A 19,738-nucleotide genomic window follows, 5' to 3' on the forward strand; every position below is an offset into this window, starting at 1 on the left:
GAGGAGGTCAAACGGAGGTTAAAACCTTGGAAGCGGTCTGAAAAGACCCACTCCCCATATATCGCTCCTGCCCTAGACCTACAACTTCGCGAGCGCCCTCGCCCTCGCCCTCGCCCCCCCCCTTCCTTTCAGCCACGGCCTCCTTCTCCGGCTCCCGCGGAGGGGGGCGCAGGGAGCTGTGCGAAAACTCCCGGCGGGATTTCTTGGGGGTTTGCGTTTTGCTCGCGTTGCCGCTGGGTTAGCGGCTTCTCCTGCTGCCAGCCGAGCGGGGCTCGTGTTCCTTTAAGAGCCCGGCTGGATTGGAGCACATAACCACATTGTCTGAGCGGCACTGGCCGGGGAGGAGTCCTCCCGCATCTGCAAACTCTGGACAGAGACAGACTGGAGGAGTAGAGCGGGGGGGGAGGAGGAGGAAGAGGAAGCAGACGCCGAGGGTGGTGTGGCTCGCTCCTGCCTATCCAAGTTGCCCGGGCGCTGCGCGTAAAAGTTTGTACTGTACGTTTCTGTTGGAGCCGTGATTCCACCACCCTCCCGAAGAAGGGGGCTCTTTCGTCGCTCGCTCTCTCCCCTCACCCCCGATTTCCCCCTCCCTTTCAGCCCGAGTTTTGCACTGTTTTCTGCTTTGCTTCTGGGGTTCGCGTTGCAGAGGACCAACGCTATGCCCCGGAAGAGTATCGTGGAGGTGAAGGTGCTGGACGTGCAGAAGAGGCGAATTCCTAACAAGCACTATGTGAGTCTGGGTAACTCCGGGGTGGGCAGGGGGGAGATTCACAAACCTAGTCCTTCCTCGTTTTCAAATGGAAAGCGACCCTTCTGTTGGCGTCCGACTCTCGGACAAGGATCCTGCCCAGGCAGTGCCATATGGGCAGGGGGCGGGGTGGGGGGGTAAGCTGGCAAAGGGTGAGGGCGGCCTTTCCCCAATCTCGTGCCTGCCAGATGGCTATCCTGGCTGAGGATGATGGACTTGCAGCCCAACACATCTGGAAGGGCACCAGCTTGGGGAAGGCCTGGTCGAGGATCTCCCTCCCCTCCCTCTTGCAACTTCTGTGTGGTCCCTTCCTCTCTCTGCTAGATCTACTCCGTGAATGTTGTAATTGGAGCATTTCGCCTCTGCCTCTGCTGCAACTTCCTAACGAGCCAAGCAGGAAGTTCTTAGTGCCTGGTGGTTTTTTCCCCCCCCTCTCCCTTTTCTTTCTTCAGTATTGACTTTACAAAGGCAGGACTGTATTGACCATCCAGCATTCTAGATGTCGTGGGATGGTGAGAGTTGCCACTTCCCTTGGCGTTTTTGTCTCAAAATGTGCTTGAAATGTTAAGCTGCTGGAGAGGATCTGGCGAGCAGCTGCTGTCCTGGCAGAGAATCTGCTACATTGGGTCTCTCCCTTTTGAAAGGAAAGTAGTGGCTTCTTCTGCCAGATTTGTCTTCCTAGCCTTTAGCTCCATGCTTTTGGTGTCATAGAGAAAGCAGTATGCCTGCCCTGTGATAGGTCAGCTGGGCTGGATGTAAGAGAGGTACCCTTCAGATAAAAAGGATGATGATGATGATGATGATGATGATGATGATGGAAGCCACCTATTCCCATAGACTCTGGGCGGCTTATAAACGCTAATCAAGAAAAGCAGTTTTAAAAGATCTTTGGATAATCCAAGTTAGTGCTCTGGGTAGTGCCCAGTATGCTTTGCAGACATTGCAGGGCAAAGAGACCTTTACTGCAATGGGTCTGTAGTATTAGGTTCTGTCTGGGGACCTGAATCCACAGGAGTCGATGCCTGCAATTGGTTGGATATCATTTCAAGAAAAGCAGAGTGCATCTGCAGAATAGCAAATGCCTCATATTTCAGGGTTTATTCTCATCTTGAGTATCTGGTTTATTTCCTGATGAATCCCACAGTTAACACCCCTGCCACCACTTCATTTAGTGCAATAAACATTCCTTATGCATTACAGATTGGGTGGGAATGCATTGTTTAGCCCCAATGAGTTGGCTAGCAACTGAACTGTTAAAGAATCTGGGACGATGTTTAATTAATTCATAGCAAAAATGGAAAGCCATAGGAGTGAAAAAAACATAAAAAGGTCTGAAGGCTGAAGCTGATTGCTCCTGATCATAATGTAGAAAGAAGTTGAGTAGGAGATGGTTAGGATGCAGAGGAGAACAAGGAGTGAATGGTGGTATAGAACGAGACTGTTGTATTAGAATACAGGTTTCTCATGGGTTGCAATCTGTAATTTCTGCTTACTGAACTTAAAGCAAATGACCATGATGTATCCACCTCTAGTGATGTTGATATATACAAACTTTTTTCTTTTTTCTTTTGCAAAGCAACAACTCTTCAATTTTCAGACATGAGAGGGCTTTCTTTTTTGTGATAAATTGATAATGGTAATCAAGTTCAGATTATTCTGTGTTTTTATAGAGCTGTCTGGTCATCAACAATGGGCAGACATTAGGCTTGCCAGATTTACTTTGTTTTGGGGGAAAATACTGGAATCTGTCAGTAGGGAAAATAGTAGAACAATAGAAACTTCTGCCCTCTTGGAATTAAGAATCAGGAGAGGATGTCTCAGGGCATATACTTAATCCAGAAATGTGTTGTCAGGATCAAAACTCACCTAACAGTTCTGCTCCCATACATTCCCTACTTAGCTTTCCTTGATTTTGCAATCTAACTCATGGTGGGGGTGGTGTGTGTGTGTGTGTGTGTGTAGCTGAGGTTGTTGATGATGATGTTACTGATAAACAATACGGAATTAGAAATTGTTTCAGATCTATTGTAAATTGTCCTGATCTACCCTGTCCGTTTCTGTCTATATTAAGCCTAACTTTGTAGTGCTTCAGAGTTTTGTAAATAAAAGTAAAAAGCTTCTCAAGGATCTTTGAATGGAGCTTTTTTAAAAAAGTATCCTGACTCCGTCTTTCCTCCAAGGAGCTCAAGATGGTGTGTACTTGATCTCCCTAGGTCATGTTTTCATCGCAAAAACCCTGTGAAATAGGCTGTGGTGATTCACCCCAATCAGCCAGTGAGCCTGAAGGTATAGTGGGGAGTCCACTCTGGAACTTCTCTTTCCTACTCTGAGACTATAACCAGTACATACCACAGCACCACTGGCAGTCTTCCAAAATCCAATACTGGGGCAAGACAATACAGCCAGTGAGAGGGAGGGAGAGGGGGATTCAGAGGGAAAGCAGAAAGAAAGGATTGTGATTAACATCTTGTGCATGTCTGTTTATTTCCAAGTAAGCCCTCTTATATTCAGCAGAACTTATTTCCAATTAAGTTTGTGTAACATTATGGACCGAGTGCAGTTATATGTGCTTAGGCTTGGATACAGATAAAATTGTTTTTCTTCTGTATGCAGCCAGCTGTCATATTAGACTGGGAGAGAGTTATGGAAAGTCTCATTCTTGCCTGTTATTATACATAATAACAGATATACCTCTGCTTTAAAATGCATCTGAAACATCTTCATCTTCTTTGAAACAATCCACACAGAGAGATACTGATTAGACATGCACCAGTTTTCTGAAGCATTATAGTACACAAGAAAATAGGGAGCCGGAGGAAAGGCTCCAGGATGCTCAGTCCTGATATTATACTGCAGATCAAAGCAAAAGAGCTCTTTTTTTAAATTCTTTGGGGAAGGATAATCTTGGGAATTGTGTCTTCTGATGCTCACAGTGTAGTCATCTTGATAGTATACCTGTTCATTTCAAATATTCGTAAGGTTTCACTAGCATACCTTGTGATTAAAATGAGATCATCCTATTTCTTATCTAAAACTGAGCAGCTCTCTAGCATTACTACTGATGTAATGGTAGCCTAAGACAATGAGCGTATTGGCATTGTAGGAAGAATCTCTTCTTCTTTTGAGAGGGAGAGATTTAATTAGTTCCTGTTTTGCACCAAATCATATTCTGCTCTTATATATGAATGAGCAAACTATACCTTACAAGCTTACAGGACATGCAAAAGTCATGGTTTGCCCCTTGGAATGTAACAAATACTGTATGGCTTGCTACAAACAGTTGCTTTACTTTATTTAACCATAATTTTGTTCCTGTAGCACCCAACTGTAGTTCACTGCCAGCCTTGAACCAACTCTTAGCATTAAGCTCCTTGCCTTTGTGATGCATTTCTTGAGGTTGATTGGTATCTGTCCTCAGCTTGTGGATTCTTCCTTACTGAATATGCAGGTAGTTTCTAATTCACAAATATTAAATGGGCAGACAGCACTCCAATTGTTTGTCCACCATTTTATACAGTATAACAGGTATATGGCAGGAATAGTCACTTCCAGGGAAGAACTGAAGATGGCTCCGCGAAAAGCGGGGTCGACGACCGCAGCGGAATAAAGAGCCAGCAAGTAGACCAGCTCTTTGTAATTCCTCTCTGGACAAGGAAAGGACTTGAAATCGCCCACAAGTGCTCCATACAGTTGTTCCTCGCAATGAGACCTCGTAAGGCAGGGTGCAGTGTGGCCAAAAGGGCAGAGATTGGGGGGAGATAGACAGGTGGGAGTTGAAGAGGAGACAGTCCCTTACCTTACCAAGGCTTGGGGCTGAGAGGGACCAAGCCCGGAATGGCTTGGCTTGGGGTGTGTCCTCGGCTAAGGGCCGGTGGAATTTGGTTAACAATGGCAACGGGGAATGCCGGGATGACCATCGCTAAGCAATGTGGTCATGTGACATCACGCTTTATGACTGCATCACTTAGTGATGGAAATTTCGATCCCAATTACCATCGTAAATTGGGGACTATCTGTATTGAAATCAGGGAGAAATTTTTAATTCTTGTACTTATTATTTCCCGGAAATGTTCCTTTCTTTTCTTTTTTAAATACCTTCCTTAGACTTGCTTAGAACTATATAGCCTGATGTAGAGAACATTGATCTGATTTGCTGGCTGGTTTTGGGAAGCTAGGTAGTCCTTTAAAAGAAAGAGAGAGAGCGAGAGAGAAGCATATTTATGAATCCTCATTGTTTGTTACAGTGTATTCTTAATTACCTTACTCCTTATGTTATTTATGGTGGAAAATATATTAACCTAACCCCTTGGAATAACCTGAAAATAGTTAGTGATGTCATAATTTAGTTACAACTTCATGCTTTAAGTAAAGGCTCACAATTACTACTTTTCCTCTTGGCAATGCAGAATCTTTGTCCTCTTCCAGAAATGGAAAGTACCACCACAAGTATGTTGGCTTTTTTGGATCAGCTACATGACTCTTTAACCCTTAAAAGGAAAACAGGCTTAAGTTTCTGTAAACCAGCTTTTAATAACTTTCATAGGAATGTTTGACATGAATTTTCTCTGTAATCTTATACAGTAGGTATTTGTTATTTCTGCCACTTGTTCTATATTTCTGAATCCTCATATTTGTTCAACTCAGTCCAAAAAAATGAAAATGTAAGAAAAAGTTTACTTCGATATACTCAACTCTGGGTTCTGCAGTTAATTATATGTTTCTGTATTTTGAATGTTGGGTATGGTCAGGTTAAGAGCAATTTGATTTGTGCACATGGGAGAATAATATACATACTTATACATTAGTCTCATTCTATCATTTTTACCATGAGGTTTGCGGAAAATTCAGAAGAACAGAGAATAACGCTATTTATTCAATGATCATTGGATCCCAGCTTTACAAGAAAGAGGAACCCCAAACAGTGGGAAAGCAAAGATTTTTATGGAAGTTGAGGGCTACAGGGTGGGAAATCCTAGGGATCTGATTTGCTGGCTGGTTTGGGGAAGCTAGGTAGTCCTCGTCCCTGCACCTGGGGTTAGTTCTATTGTTGGGCAAAACTAACCGTTCAGGAGTGGCAGCAGAACTGGGTAAGGCCATTGTGAAAGAGATGGAACATTGGAAAATCCCTGATAGGCGAGGAGAGGAGCTGGGTTTGACCCTGGTCACGACCAAAAGACAGGGAAGACGGGGTTGCAGCCTCCATTTTGTTTGTTACATCTGTTTTTCTCCACCACAAAGCTGTCTTGGGCAAGTCACTGGCAAGGTTCACATGCTGCACTACACTTTTCTTAACCAACCTTGCTGTTCCACTGTCGCTTGGTTTACATTTAATACTGTTGAATTACAGCGACCCCAGATGTAAGGCAACCACCCCACAAAATCAAAACTAGACAGGAAAACAAAATATTCTGTGCAAGATCTAGCTTTCTCAGCTTGTCATCTCGGGTTTTCCTAAAGTAGCTGAAACCAGTCCTGGGAATTCCTGCTAAAAGTGTGTATACGACATGCTTCTGTATGTCTGTGTGTATTTGTGTGTATGCATATATTTATCTGCCAAAAGCTATGCTTCTCAAAAATTTCAGAGCCAGGACAAAAAATATGAATTGAATGCATCACTACTACTATAGATTAAAAATAATTGCCTGTAAAGTAAGGTATCTCATTTATAAAAAGAATTGGTATGTGCAGATGAGATTCAGTCTGCTCTCATGTGTATAAACCATTCTCATTTACATGCAAGTATACACTTTTTTCTCCCCTCTTCCAGGCAAAACAGCATGAAGAAAAAAAGAGCCAGCTGGAGGGAGGGAAAAGGGGAGCAGCACTAGGAAGGGAAAATGGAAAGAGGAAGAAACTTGAACTGGGAAGGAAAATAAGATACAGAAGCCCAGTTGAGGCACTAGAAAAGGAACTATTCACTAGGCAACTGGACACACCCAATACTCAGCGAACGTTTGAAGGCCGCCATGCTTTTCAGTTGCAACATCTGTGGCCTTGTGCACCTCCCACTTGTTTATTTTCATCAGTGTCTTCTTTTTCTTAGTTTTCCCTCAAACTATTGACTTCCCTCAAATATAAGACGAGGGCTGATTTATATTCACTATCCCTGTATTTGCTCTGTAGGGTACATCATAATGGATGAATTCTTACATAACACTGTAAATACAAAGCAGTCTAATTCACAAGATTGTTCTGAAGGTACAGGAGGAAAAGGGGAAGTACTGAAGATGTTACATGCTCCTTGGAGGAAAGGGCAAACAGTTTTAAAAATGGCTTCATTGTTTCTGAAATCCTGTGAATGAAATGAGTGCTGCAGTGAATCAAGATGCTACTTCCATATGAGTAAGACAGCTCTGCAGTGATAGTTAATTATAGGACCTCCAAACCGTTTTTTCCCCCACAATAAGTAGGAAAGATGAGAGTGAGTCATCTTAACCATCAACAACCAATAGGCACTTTGGGCAGTGTTGGAGCCAATCATAAATATTCTCTGTCTTTTTTAAACATAAACTTGTTTTTAATTTTCTTCCTAAAATCAACTGTTTAGTATGCTCTAAGCTTGAGAAACTTCCTGCTCATTAAATATTATAGGTTGTTCTACAAAAGACCTGAAAAATGTATGTAACTTTACTTATTGGGTTGTTCAAACCTTGTAATCTTTATAGATATAGATATGGTCGTCCTTCAGGTTTGAAGAAGACGCACTGTTGTGTGGTTCATCTGTGGACACAAAGGTGGCTCTGCAGTCCCAGTATGGAAGCACAGAGTCTAGCACAGTAGGGGCACTGGAAGTCCATTGTTGTGGTAACTCTGGATGTTATTTTGTGACGTTGCTCACGGTTTTCTATCAGTTTTTGGTGGTGCCTGTTTTCAAAGCCAGCGGAGGCTTCTTAGCACAGGGCTCATCAGGTTCTGTCAGCAGCTGCAGCTTCTAGTTTCCTTTGCTGGATGTCACAGTGGCATAGCGTTTCTTTCACAGCATCTTTGTAGCGTTTGTGTGGTTAACCTCGTGGTCTCTTCCCAGACTCCAGTACACTATAGAGCAACTGGTGAGGCATATAATGGTCATCCATTCTGACGACATGTCCCACCCACTGCATCTGGGCTTTGATAATCAGGGACTCGATGCTGGTGGATTCTGCATGATCCAAGTTCTCCAGATTGGAGACATGGTCTTGCCAACAAATGCTCAGGATGGAGCGGAGAGCATGCATGTGAAATTTCTCCAATTGTTTGATATGCCTTCGGTAATGAATAATGGCCTATGATAATTTTGGGCTGCTGAAGGTTCTTGGGTGATTCAAGATCACTGTAGAAGGGTTGGCATAGAAATAAGAGAGAGAATGGCACAGTGTGGGATACTTTTATCTGGTACAGATGCCCAGAGGGAGAACATGATCTGAAGACATAAAAAAGAAGATAACAAATTTTGTTAACTGCAAGAGGTTGCCAGCCAATTTTAACTAAAGCCCTTGATTAACTCTGGGGAATTTGTCTTTTTAGGTAGGCATACTGTTAAATTAACAGAAGGAATGTTATTGCCAGAAGACAGATGTTTAATCTAAGAATGGTAGACCAAGTTGACCATAAAACAATTCACCATCGTATTTTGAAGGCAAAAGCCTAAAGAGGGAGTGGAGCTGAAGCTCTGTTTGTAACTTCAGCTGAATGCTGCTTGCTTAGTTATCTAAAATCAATCTTTCTGAGAAACTATATTTTTCTATCTTGGATAAGTTACCAATAAAAGTTAAAAATAACTTGATTCATAAGAAGTTTCTTGTGCTATATTTTGACTGTTTGATTCTAAAAAAACCTACAAGGAGGGTCATTTTGAGTTGTGAGGCAATCAGAGAGAAATTGGCTAAGTAAAGGGCAGTGAGTACCTAGCCTATAGTAACTTTTCCTATATCTTTAAAGCACACAGAAATACCTCATTTTGAAATTATGGTGCTGGGCTCATTTATTTCTAGCCTGGCTATAACAGAAGAGTGCAGGGTAACTAAGGCATCTGTGCTTTTTTTTTTTTTTTGCTTCTATTTCCTGACTTGAGAGGAAAAAAGGCTTCCAATGCATCTAAAGTCTCCTTAATTGGACTTAATGGTATTTATAGTAGGTGGAGTATGTGTGAACTTATATCTGCATGTCTTGGAATGATCTTTTCCATCCAGTTGTAGTCTGCTTGCTCAGATCCTCATGTTAAATTTCCCAAAGTCTTCAATCTTCTGTGCATTTTGGATCCTGTATTTTGATTCTTCCCAGACTTTCGGCACCTAGGCAACTATACGGTGAAGCTGGAATATCAGCTTTATCCATAGAAAACAGAGGCCAGGTATGTTCATCTAGCAGCAATCTCTGATAAACAAAACATCTTCTGTGTTCAACACTAATCGTATTAATGCAGATTTTTGTGAGCTACAACTTGTTTCATCTTGGGTAGCAAGTTTGTTGGTGTAGACAATCATACATTTGTTAATATACAGAAGCATAGACTAATATTTACCAAGTTGGTGCCCTTTGGATTCTAGGAGTTGAAGCATCAGATAGGGGGACATCCGATTGGGGAAGGCTAGTCTACCTAGTCTCCTTGTGCTTCTGCTGCCATAAAACAAACATAGGCAACACTATGGTAAATATTAACTGAACAGACCAGATAGAATTTATTTGGGATAGGTTATCCCACTTGGCCCACAAGAGCTGAGAGACATGATACAGGCATGTTGCTGTGTGCCTACTCACAGCCACTTTGTGTCACTGGTTGTCCCTGCATAAGTGTTTTCTTTAGACACCTACATAGAGAACTGGTGACAGCTTTTACAAAGGATGTAGTCATTCTATTGCTTTGAGGAGAGGGCGTCTCACTTGCTCTAGCATGCTTTGCAGTGTACGTCCTCTGAATGCTTTGCACAGCCCTAATGTAAATGCTTGTAAGTAAACTATGGGCCAAACGCTATCCCTTGTTAACAACTTTCCCAGTTAAACTTTGTGTGTTTATTCGTTCCTTTCTTTGTCAGCATTTGCATTGGGTTAGCAAATCTTTCTTACTTCAACTTCAGTCTGGTTTCTGCATTACTGTTGGGGCAGCCATTTGAACTACAGGCATAAGAGTTGCTGTCCGTTGGATTTTTATCTAATATGCAGCTGAATAAGTCAGACAAAAGAAAAAGAAAAGTAATATTATATGTAAAAGAAGTGCACACCAAGTATTGAGATCCAGGAGTTTGAGCATGGTGGTCCAGTTTATATAATCTGAGTAAGAATACAAGGAAGGAGAAACAACAAAGATTTTATTGTGAGGGTGGGCTGTAGATTGTCAAGTCAGGTAGGAGATCTGTGTAAGCCCTCCTGGACCAGTTAAAGAACTCTCAGCAGAAGAGTCTCAAAAATTCCTCACTGGTCTTGCTGACTACAGGTAGTCCCCAGGTGAAGAACACCTGGTTTAAGGACAACCCATAGTTAAGAACAGAGCCTATTGTAGCAAAATTCGAGTTAAATACATAATGATTTGAGTTAAATACACAATGGTTTGAGTTAATTACACAATACTACTTATGCAGTATTATACAATAATACTGTTCCAGCTTACATACAGTGCATATTCAACTTAAGGACAGACCTTGGGAACAGAACTTGTTCCTCAACTGGAGACTACCTGTATTTCATTTTCCAGAAGGTTAAAAAAGATACAAGGCATTGGTTCTCCTAGATCTCATCCTAACCAATAGGGAAAAACAGCTTGAAAGTAGTAGGAACTTTAGGAGGAAGTGACCACAGAATTTTGGGGTTCAAAATTCTACAGAAAGAGAAATTGGAGCATAGTTATACATGTCTGTTTGATTTTAGTAGGCCTAGGGAAATAGTAGGTGTAATCCCATGGATGGATATTCTTGGGTCAAGAAGAGCACAGGAGGGTTGGGAACTTCTAAAAAATACTGGGAATACAATTGCATACTATTCCTGTGAGGAAAAATTATCACTTAGAAAACTGTTATGAATGCATAAGGAACAAATAGGTAAAATGGAAATGTATTGGAAATGGGAGATAGTTATAATTGCCAAGGAGGTATAACAGCAAGTAGTTAATATTTGCAGAAAGAAAGTTAGAAAAGTTAAGCTCTTGAAGAAACTTAAAACAATAAAATGGGCCCTTTTGGCTATGTTAGTAGTAAAAGTGGGTGGGGGGAGAAAGGAGGGTGTGGGTCTGTTGCTAGAATAAAGTGATAGGGTAGTAATAAGTGACAGGGAGAGGGCAGAGCTCCTTAACAACTGTTTTGTTATAGTCTTATCCCCAAAGGAGAATTGGATCCAAAGGACCTAAGCAGGGAATGGCAACTATGGTAAGAAAAGAAACTATTAGGAGTATTTTTTTGTAGATTTTTTTAATCCTGCCTTTATTATTTTTATAAACAAGTCAAGGTGGTGAACATACCTAATACTCCTTCCTCCTCATATTTGGCTACCAGGAACTATTTTAAGATCCAGGACAAAAACCAACTACTTCTGAGAGTCTTGAAGAAGCTTGCAGATGAATCTCTGCAAGCCCCCTTCTGTGGTCTTTGAGAGAATATGGAAGATGGGTATAGTGCCAGAAGATTTTTTAAAAAGGCAAGCTTTGTCCTATCTTCAAAAATGGATGGGGGGAAAGAACCTGGGTAACTACAGACTGATTAGTTTGATATAAATCCAGGGTGAAACTCTGAAACAGAGTATTAAGCAGACAATTTGAGAGCATTTAGAAAAGAATGCATTGTTTGACAGGAACCAGTGTGAGTTTATCAACCATAAATCATGCTAAACCAACCTGATCTCCTTTTCTGATAGAGTGACCAGTTTAGTTGACCATATGAATGTAGTGGACTTAATGCACTCTGACTTCAAAGCATTCAACAAAGTCCATGATAATTTAGAAAAGGATATGGCAAAGCGTGGGCTGACTATACTGCTATTATAAGGATATAGAGATGGTTGGATGAGTGGATGTTAAAAGCTTCCCACCAAACTAGGTCCGATGCTGTGCAACATATTTATAAATGACTTGGATGAAGCCTTTGAAAATAGGATTATCAAAGTTGTAGATAACAAAAAGGGGTGGGTGGGGTAATAAACATCTTAGCAGACAATGTCAAAATTCAAGGAGATCTTGACAAAGTGGAACAATGGGCAGAAATCAGCAAGATAAATGTCAACAGTGAAAAATGCAAATCCTACATGTCAGTAGGAAAAATCAAAGGCATGAGTACAGGATTGGATGGGAGGACCAGGCTAAGCACCAGTATATACAGAAAGAAACTGGGTGTCTTGATGGATTACAAGCTGAAGGTGAACCAAAAAATGTTTTGCAATTGGATCCAAAGGACCTAAGCAGGGAATGGCAACTATGGTAAGAAAAGAAACACAAATAAATCCTAAGCTGCATCAACATAAGTACAGTATCAAGATCAAGAAACCTCCTTATTCTTCTCTATAGACTATTGGTCAGACCATACCCAGAATACTGTGCATTTTAGGAAGAATATTGACAAACTGGAGCATGTCCAGAAGAGATCAAGATAAATGCCATGAAAGAAAAAAAAAATGTGGGACAGTTGGAGGTGTTGGTTTGTTTAGCCTGGAGAAAAGAAGACTGAAAGGTTGTCATGTTAAAAACAAGACAGAATGTTCAGAGTGGTCCATGAGACAGTACAAGAAAAAAGGGTTTAAATGACACAGAAGTAGATTTCTGTTGGACATCAGAAAAAAATTGCAGTGATAGCAATGGAACAGAGTGCCTCGAGAAACAGTGAGCTCTTCTTTGGTGGAGGTGTGTAAACAGAATCTGGATGGCCTATTAGGGATGTTTTAGTAGAGAGTTCCTTCACTGCATGGGGATTAAACTAGATGTTCACATCCTTACCCTTATATGATTCCATTACCTCTGCCTCTGAATACACATAACTGTACAATGTCATACAATAAGTCCCTTTAAGTTCAGTAGAAGAGGTCTCCAGGTATGCATTTATAAAACTGCAGCTTCAATCTATCATGCATCCAACTAGTACTTAAAAAAAAATATTTATTTTTGCTACATTGTGTCGTCTGATTGAGAACTAATAGTAGGTGATTCCTACATCTAATTTCTTTGATGGGGAACATCTAAAAAAACAAAAAAACCCTAACATTTTTAATTTGCTGCTGGGCTGTTTCCTTTTAATGATGAAAATGTTTAATCTCATCTCTTGAATATTGTCTTAGGATTTCTGGTCAAACCGAAGATAAAATCACATATTGGAAAGAAACCTCTATCAGATTATTATAAATTTAATATTTTTATTTTAATAAGTAGTGGTTTATTTACATATAACACTTCAACCCTGCTTTCCTGCCATTTAAAAAGAATCCCAAAGCAGGATTGCAGAATTACTGTCTCCTATAAACATATATTATAAGGGTGTGGTAATCCTGCTATGAGACTTTACATTTCACCAGATTTGAGTGCGATCCTGTGATCCTATTTTGTCATTTATGTTGAAATACCTGTATAAGAATCCTATAGCTGCACTATTTAAAGTCAGTGGAATTTAAAAAGAAATCTAACTGGCCTTCCTACATCATTTGATTGACCTAGGATTAGTTTGCTGAGCATGGAGCAAAGCAGCCATGATCCTTCAGAAGGTATCTCTTCTCATATACTAGGAAAGAAAACCCAAGTCTGTTTTACAAGATGGCAGAAGTTTAGTAATACAAGACTGTTGTCTCCAAAATGAATTTCCACAGTTAGGGATTGTAGAAGGAGACCTGAGTTAGTCTGTGGTAGCCACAAATCAGAAGGAGCCTGGTAGCACCTTTTCTATCCAACCATGTGACAAAAAGGCATAAGCATTTGTGACCTGTAGCTCATTGCATCAGATGCATGGAGGTGACGCTGCTGTCACATTTGAATAGGGGATAAGGCAAGAGGGAGAGGAAGACAGGGTGGTTATGTAGGTGTGGGTTACACGTGAGACAGATTACAAGTACCTCCTCAATTAGCAAGTGTAATGTGTTAAAAAACTATTGTGCTTGCTGAGACCTTCTGAGATAGCCTGATATCTTTTGATGTATGTGAGTTCAGCAATCTCTCACTGTATAATGCATAGTTTCATTGTTCTAAAATGGCAAATTTGAAATCAGTGGTGTCCTGGGAGCTTAAAGTGCCCAGATATTACTTTGTCCTTGTTTTGGGTCTTGATGTCAAATTTGTGTCCATTAAAACCATTATGCGGAGTCTGACCTGTTTGCACAGGAATTCTTTGTTAATCAGAAAAGGTGCTGCCAGACACCTTCAAATTCATGGTGGGGAACTTAAGTGTGTGTCCGATCCTTTTGATTAAAATACACTTTAGATCACAGTAAGAGGTTCAGTTTCAAAGTAGTATATCATTTACATGCAGCAGAATACATCAGGCTATGGCAAAATGTGATTGTGTTCTGCGTCATAGCCACTGTTTCTTAGATTTAGTGTTCTGTGCTCAATATTAGCCACTTAACTTTAAAAAGGCACAAGATGTTCAGAAATGTTCCTGTGGATAGCAGTTTATATTTCTTGTATGCTTGGAGTGTAATGAGAAAAAGCTGAAAGAGACTAAAGCTGCTTAGTTTGATTAGTAGTTGTTGTAGTAGTAATAATAATAATAATAATAATAATAATAATAATAATAATAAAAAAAAAAAACTTGTATGCCATTCAACTCCCAACGACTCTGGGCAGCTCTCAACAATCAAAGAAATTATAATAAAATCAATAAAGCATAAAAGATAAAAATAAAGATAAAAGATGGCAAGTGTGATGAAGCAAGGGGTCTCATTCTCCCTCACCAAAGGCCTGGGTGAAGAGGCAGGTCTTCACAGGTCTTCTAAACAACAGCAGAGTGGGGGCCATCTGGATCTCAGGGGAACCTCATTCCAGAGGGCAGGTGCTGCTACAGAGAAGGGGCACTTCCAGAGTCCCAATGGATGGCATTGTTCATTCAAAAAAGCCCGGAATGTGCCATCCCTGTAAGGCTGAATTGGCCAGGCAGACACTATGGGAGACAGCATGTGACTTCATAGTGACTTCATGAAAAGGAACTCCTTTGGAAGGATCACATGGTACATTAGAAGCAAAGGTTATGCCTGCAACAAACTTTCAGCTCTTGTATGTACAAGTTGAGTCTCTGCAGAAGCCTGATACTGTCAACCTAATGTGTGGGTTAGCAGAAATGAACTTAATCAAATAACAAGTTTAGAATCTCAGCTCAATGAGTGCTTAAATCACATAAACTTCAAAGTACACCAATTATTGTTTTTTAAGAAAAAAAAATCAAAATAAGCAGCATTACAGAATAAACATTTTCTTCTGGTGCAAGCAAAGACTTTCAGATTGCTACCCATCTGTGTAGCTTTCTTGTATTCAAAGTGGTTGAAAATTACTGATCTGATTAATCTGGGGATCTCCTTAGTTGATATAAGTGGTTCCGACTTTAATATAACTGTCTTGCTAAATGCAGAATAATGTGAAAATTAATTTAGGGATTTCACTGGCACTAGCAATTAGCATGTAGTAAGTGTTCTCTTCCCTTGTTAAAAAATGCTGGTTCCTATTCTGTTCCATGTTTAATCTTTTATCCATTAGCACCTTCTGTATCTTGGGTATGAAACAGAAATCCGAGATATTCATTCTTGGAACCATCCTTTCCTTAACTGGAACTGATTGTGGAATTCCCATAATCCTCAGACAGTATAGCCCAAGGGAAGCTGATGACTAATATATATGAAACAGGAGGGTGGGGAAGGCTGTTTTTAAAAATAGTACCATAGCTTAATTTTGATTGGTTTGGGAGAGGCAGGGACATGCTATGACACAAAGTACCAAGTAAGATATATTGTGCAGTTTCAGGAAAGCCTCATGTATTTTCACCAGTGGGAACATGTTCCCTAAAACAAAGACTGAGGGGGCATTTGTCTTTTAAAGGATCAGGGAAATTACTGTGTAAAGTGCAGATAAACAATTGAAAGCAATTTGATTGGCTAAGAGCTGGTTTGAAGGGAAAATATAATAAAAGGAAGCCAAAGCAGTTAAGATGGTAGATCACCAGGATCTCCAAGAATGGAGAAGCAGCACAAAGGCAGAAGAGCTGGTTCAAAAGAGAAGCCGTGGAAACTCAAAGAAGGAACTCTAAACAGCGAGTGGGCCAATGAGACAGAGTAACTGGGGGAAGCTCACCATAGCATGTTTCTCAACTGTAAACTGCTTTAGGGTTTCCCTGAATGGGAAGTGGGGTTAAAATGTTGTACATGAAGTTGGGTCAGAGACTTAAAGGGGCAATAGGCTTTATGTTGTAAAGAAGCTATTCTGCCCCATCTAGTCTTCGGGAAGGATAATAGCTTAGAAGAAAACAATTTGGCTTGTATTTTAAATCAGAGGAAGTTTGAGGAAAGAGGAAATGTTGGCTTATATTTCAAATCAGGATTGGCATCATTCCAAACAGCCCAAATCTTTCAATTCTATGCATAAGCAAGCCTCCACAGACTACTTTCTATAACCTTTTATTGACTCTTTTAAAATCTACCTCCAATGATGTAGTCTTGACTCCTGCATTCACTAGGACTAACTCAGGGTTGTTTCTCAGTCATTTGATTGCTCCTGGTTCTTCATAAGCCAGTGTACAACACTCCACCAAGACTGACTGTCAGTAGCTGCTGCTTTGAGTTCTTGTAAGCTCACGCTTGTGTCACCAGCAATGGTGTCTACCTAATTTGCCTTCTGTTGGCTCTTTTTTATTGCCTTAGGTTTTTCTGAGCATTGAGGACTGTTCGGTAACTTTTGTCTTTGCATTATGTGTCCAAAATATCCAAGCTTTAGTTTTATTATTTCCGCTTTCAGTGAGTGGTCTGGTTTTACTTCATTTACAGTGGGGCAAAAAAGTATTTAGTCAGCCACCAATTGTGCAAGTTCTCCCACTTAAAAAGATGAGAGAGGCCTGTAATTTTCATCATAGGTATACCTCAACTATGAGAGACAAAATGGGGGAACAAATCCAGAAAATCACATTGTCTGATTTTTAAAGAATTTATTTGCAAATCATGGTGGAAAATAAGTATTTGGTCACCTACAAACAAGCAAGATGTCTGGCTCTCACAGACCTGTAACTACTTCTTTAAGAGGCTCTTCTGTCCTCCACTCGTTACCTGTAGTAATGGCACCTGTTTGACCTTGTTATCAGTATAAAAGACACCTGTCCACAACCTCAAACAGTCATACTCCAAATTCCACTATGGCCAAGACCAAAGAGCTGTTGAAGGACACCAGAAACAAAATTGTAGACCTGCACCAGGCTGGGAAGACTGAATCTGCAATAGGCAAGCAGCTTGGTGTGAAGAAATCAACTGTGGGAGCAATAATTAGAAAATGGAAGACATACAAGACCACTGATAATCTCCCTTGATCTGGGGCTCCATGCAAGATCTTACCCCGTGGGGTCAAAATGATCACAAGAATGGTGAGCAAAAATCCCAGAACCACACGGGGGGACCTAGTGAATGACCTGCAGAGAGCTGGGACCAAAGTAACAAAGGCTACCATCAGTAACACACTATGCTGCCAGGGACTCAAATCCTGCAGTGCCAGACGTGTCCCCCTGCTTAAGCCAGTACATGTCCGGGCCCATCTGAAGTTTGCTAGAGAGCATTTGGATGATCCAGAAGAGGATTGGGAGAACGTCATATGGTCAGATGAAACCAAAGTAGAACGTTTTGGTCTAAACTCAACTCATCGTGTTTGGAGGAGAGAGAATGCTGAGTTGCATCCAAAGAACACCATACCTACTGTGAAGCATGGGGGTGGAAACATCATGCTTTGGGGCTGTTTTTCTGCAAAGGGACCAGGACGACTGATCCGTGTAAAGGAAAGAATGAATGGGGCCATGTATCGTGAGATTTTGAGTGAGCACCTCCTTCCATCAGCAAGGGCATTGAAGATGAACGTGGCTGGGTCTTTCAGCATGACAATGATCCCAAACACACTGCCCGGGCAACGGAGTGGCTTGGTAAGAAGCATTTCAAGGTCCTGGAGTGGCCTAGCTAGTCTCCAGATCTCAACCCCATGGAAAACCTTTGGAGGGAGTTGAAAGTCCGTGTTGCCCAGCGACAGCCCCAAAACATCCCTGCTCTAGAGGAGATCTGCATGGAGGAATGGGCCAAAATACTAGCAACAGTGTGTGAAAACCTTGTGAAGACTTACAGAAAACATCTGTCATTGCCAATAAAGGATATATAACAAAGTATTGAGATGAACTTTTGATATTGACCAAATACTTATTTTCCACCATGGTTTGCAAATAAATTCTTTAAAAATCAGACAATGTGATTTTCTAGGTTTTTTTCCCCATTTTGTCTCTCATAGTTGAGGTATACCTATGATGAAAATTACAGACCTCTCCCATCTTTTTAAGTGGGAGAACTTGCACAATTGGTGGCTGACTAAATACTTTTTTGCCCCACTGTATATGGAATGATTTGTTCTTGAAATCCAAGATTTTCTAAACAATTTTCTCCAGCAAAACAATTCAAAGGCATTGTTTTTTTTCATTCAGCCTTTCTGATGATCTAATGTTCACATTCATATGTTTTTATGGGAAGACTGCTGACCTTGAAAATATATACCTTTGCTGTCAGTGTGATGTCCGCCTGCTTCAGTATTTTCTCTAGATCTGTCATAGTTTTTTCCCCAAATTGCAGATGTCTGTTTATTTCATGGCTACAATCACCTTCCCTGTGAATTTTTGAGCCTAGGAAGGTAGAATCTGTTACTCCCCCAATATTTTCATTTATTTACATTCAGTTGGCATTGCCTATTGAAATAATCTTAGATTTGGGTTTGTTTGGTTTTTTTAAGAATTACTGAGTAACACAGTGGCTTTTGTACTCTCTTCTTTTAACAAGCGATTCCTTAAATCTTTGATTCCAGCCATCCAAGTGGCTGGATCAGCATCTGAGGTTGTTAATGTTTCTCCCAGCAATTTTAATTACACTTTCTGTTTAATTATAGTTACAATTTCTGATTTTGTACTCCAGCATTTCTCATGATATATTTTGTATATATGTAAATAAAGTGACAGTATGCAACCTTGGGTTTCCCAATTTTGAACCATTTAGTTGCTTCATTTGATTGCTTCATTTTGATTTATTGCCTCATTTTCAACTTTTGTTTCCTGGATGTCATACACATTTTTCAGTAGGAAGGATATCTGGTACTCCCATGTTTTTAAAGATTATCCACAAATTGTTTGATCAAAGGTCTTCATGTAGTTAATGAAACAAAAGTAGAAATCTTTTTTCTAACTCTTTTGCCTTTTCCTTGTCACTGAATGTTAACAATATAATCTTCATTACCCTGCCTCTTTTCAATCTGTGTTGAACACCTGGTAGTTCTTGTTCTGTGTATTGTTTAAATTAGGATAGGAAAGCTTTGAGCATTCTCTTAGTGTGTGAGATCAATGCAATTGTTCAGTACTATGAGCCTTCTTTAACACTGTTCTTTTTTATGTATGTTGGAATATAAATTGAATTTTCCAGTCTCTTGGCCACTACTGTTTTCGAGAAATAGAGTGCAGTTAAAGTGCTACTTGTGGTTTCTATCTTGTACAATTTTAAATAGTTCTGCTGATATTTCATCAAATCCTGCAATTTTGTTGTTAGCAATATTTTCTAGACCCCATTTAACTTCACTTTCCAGTATGTCTGACTCTAGTTCAGTGATCAAACCTTTGTCCATATCATCATCGTTACAATCTATTTTGTAAAGTTTTTCTATGTATTTGCACCAACTCTTCTTTATCTTCACGCAATCATATGGAATATTGCTGAGGTCATATCTTATTGGGCTGATGTTCTTATTTGCTTTCTCTAGTTGAAGTTGTAATTTTAGAAGAAGATCTGAGCTACAGTCAGTCTTGTTTTTGCTGACTGACTAGATGTTCTCCATCTTTGCTTTCACAG

The 19,738-nt window shown here is 40.4% G+C and overlaps 1 protein-coding gene across 4 annotated transcripts in view; it reads left to right on the forward strand.

Moving 5' to 3' along the window:
* The first annotated feature begins 313 nt into the window (after window positions 1-313).
* Window positions 314-19,738, forward strand: part of SH3PXD2B (SH3 and PX domains 2B) — a 130,496-nt gene continuing 111,071 nt past the window's right edge. The window contains exon 1 of one of the 4 annotated variants that reach the window (XM_088133677.1): window positions 314-730. In XM_088133677.1, coding sequence (XP_087989803.1) covers window positions 659-730 — 72 coding nt within the window. In that variant the 5' untranslated portion in view covers window positions 314-658. The remainder of the gene's footprint in view (window positions 731-19,738) is intronic. The other 3 variants (XM_088133678.1, XM_088133675.1, XM_088133676.1) reach the window with 3 other exon arrangements.

Source organism: Python bivittatus, unplaced genomic scaffold, assembly GCF_059951505.1.
Source record: "Python bivittatus isolate LINGU-HERP-01145 unplaced genomic scaffold, Pbiv_v1 ctg000080_np1212, whole genome shotgun sequence".
NCBI classification, from domain to species: Eukaryota; Metazoa; Chordata; class Lepidosauria; order Squamata; family Pythonidae; genus Python; species Python bivittatus.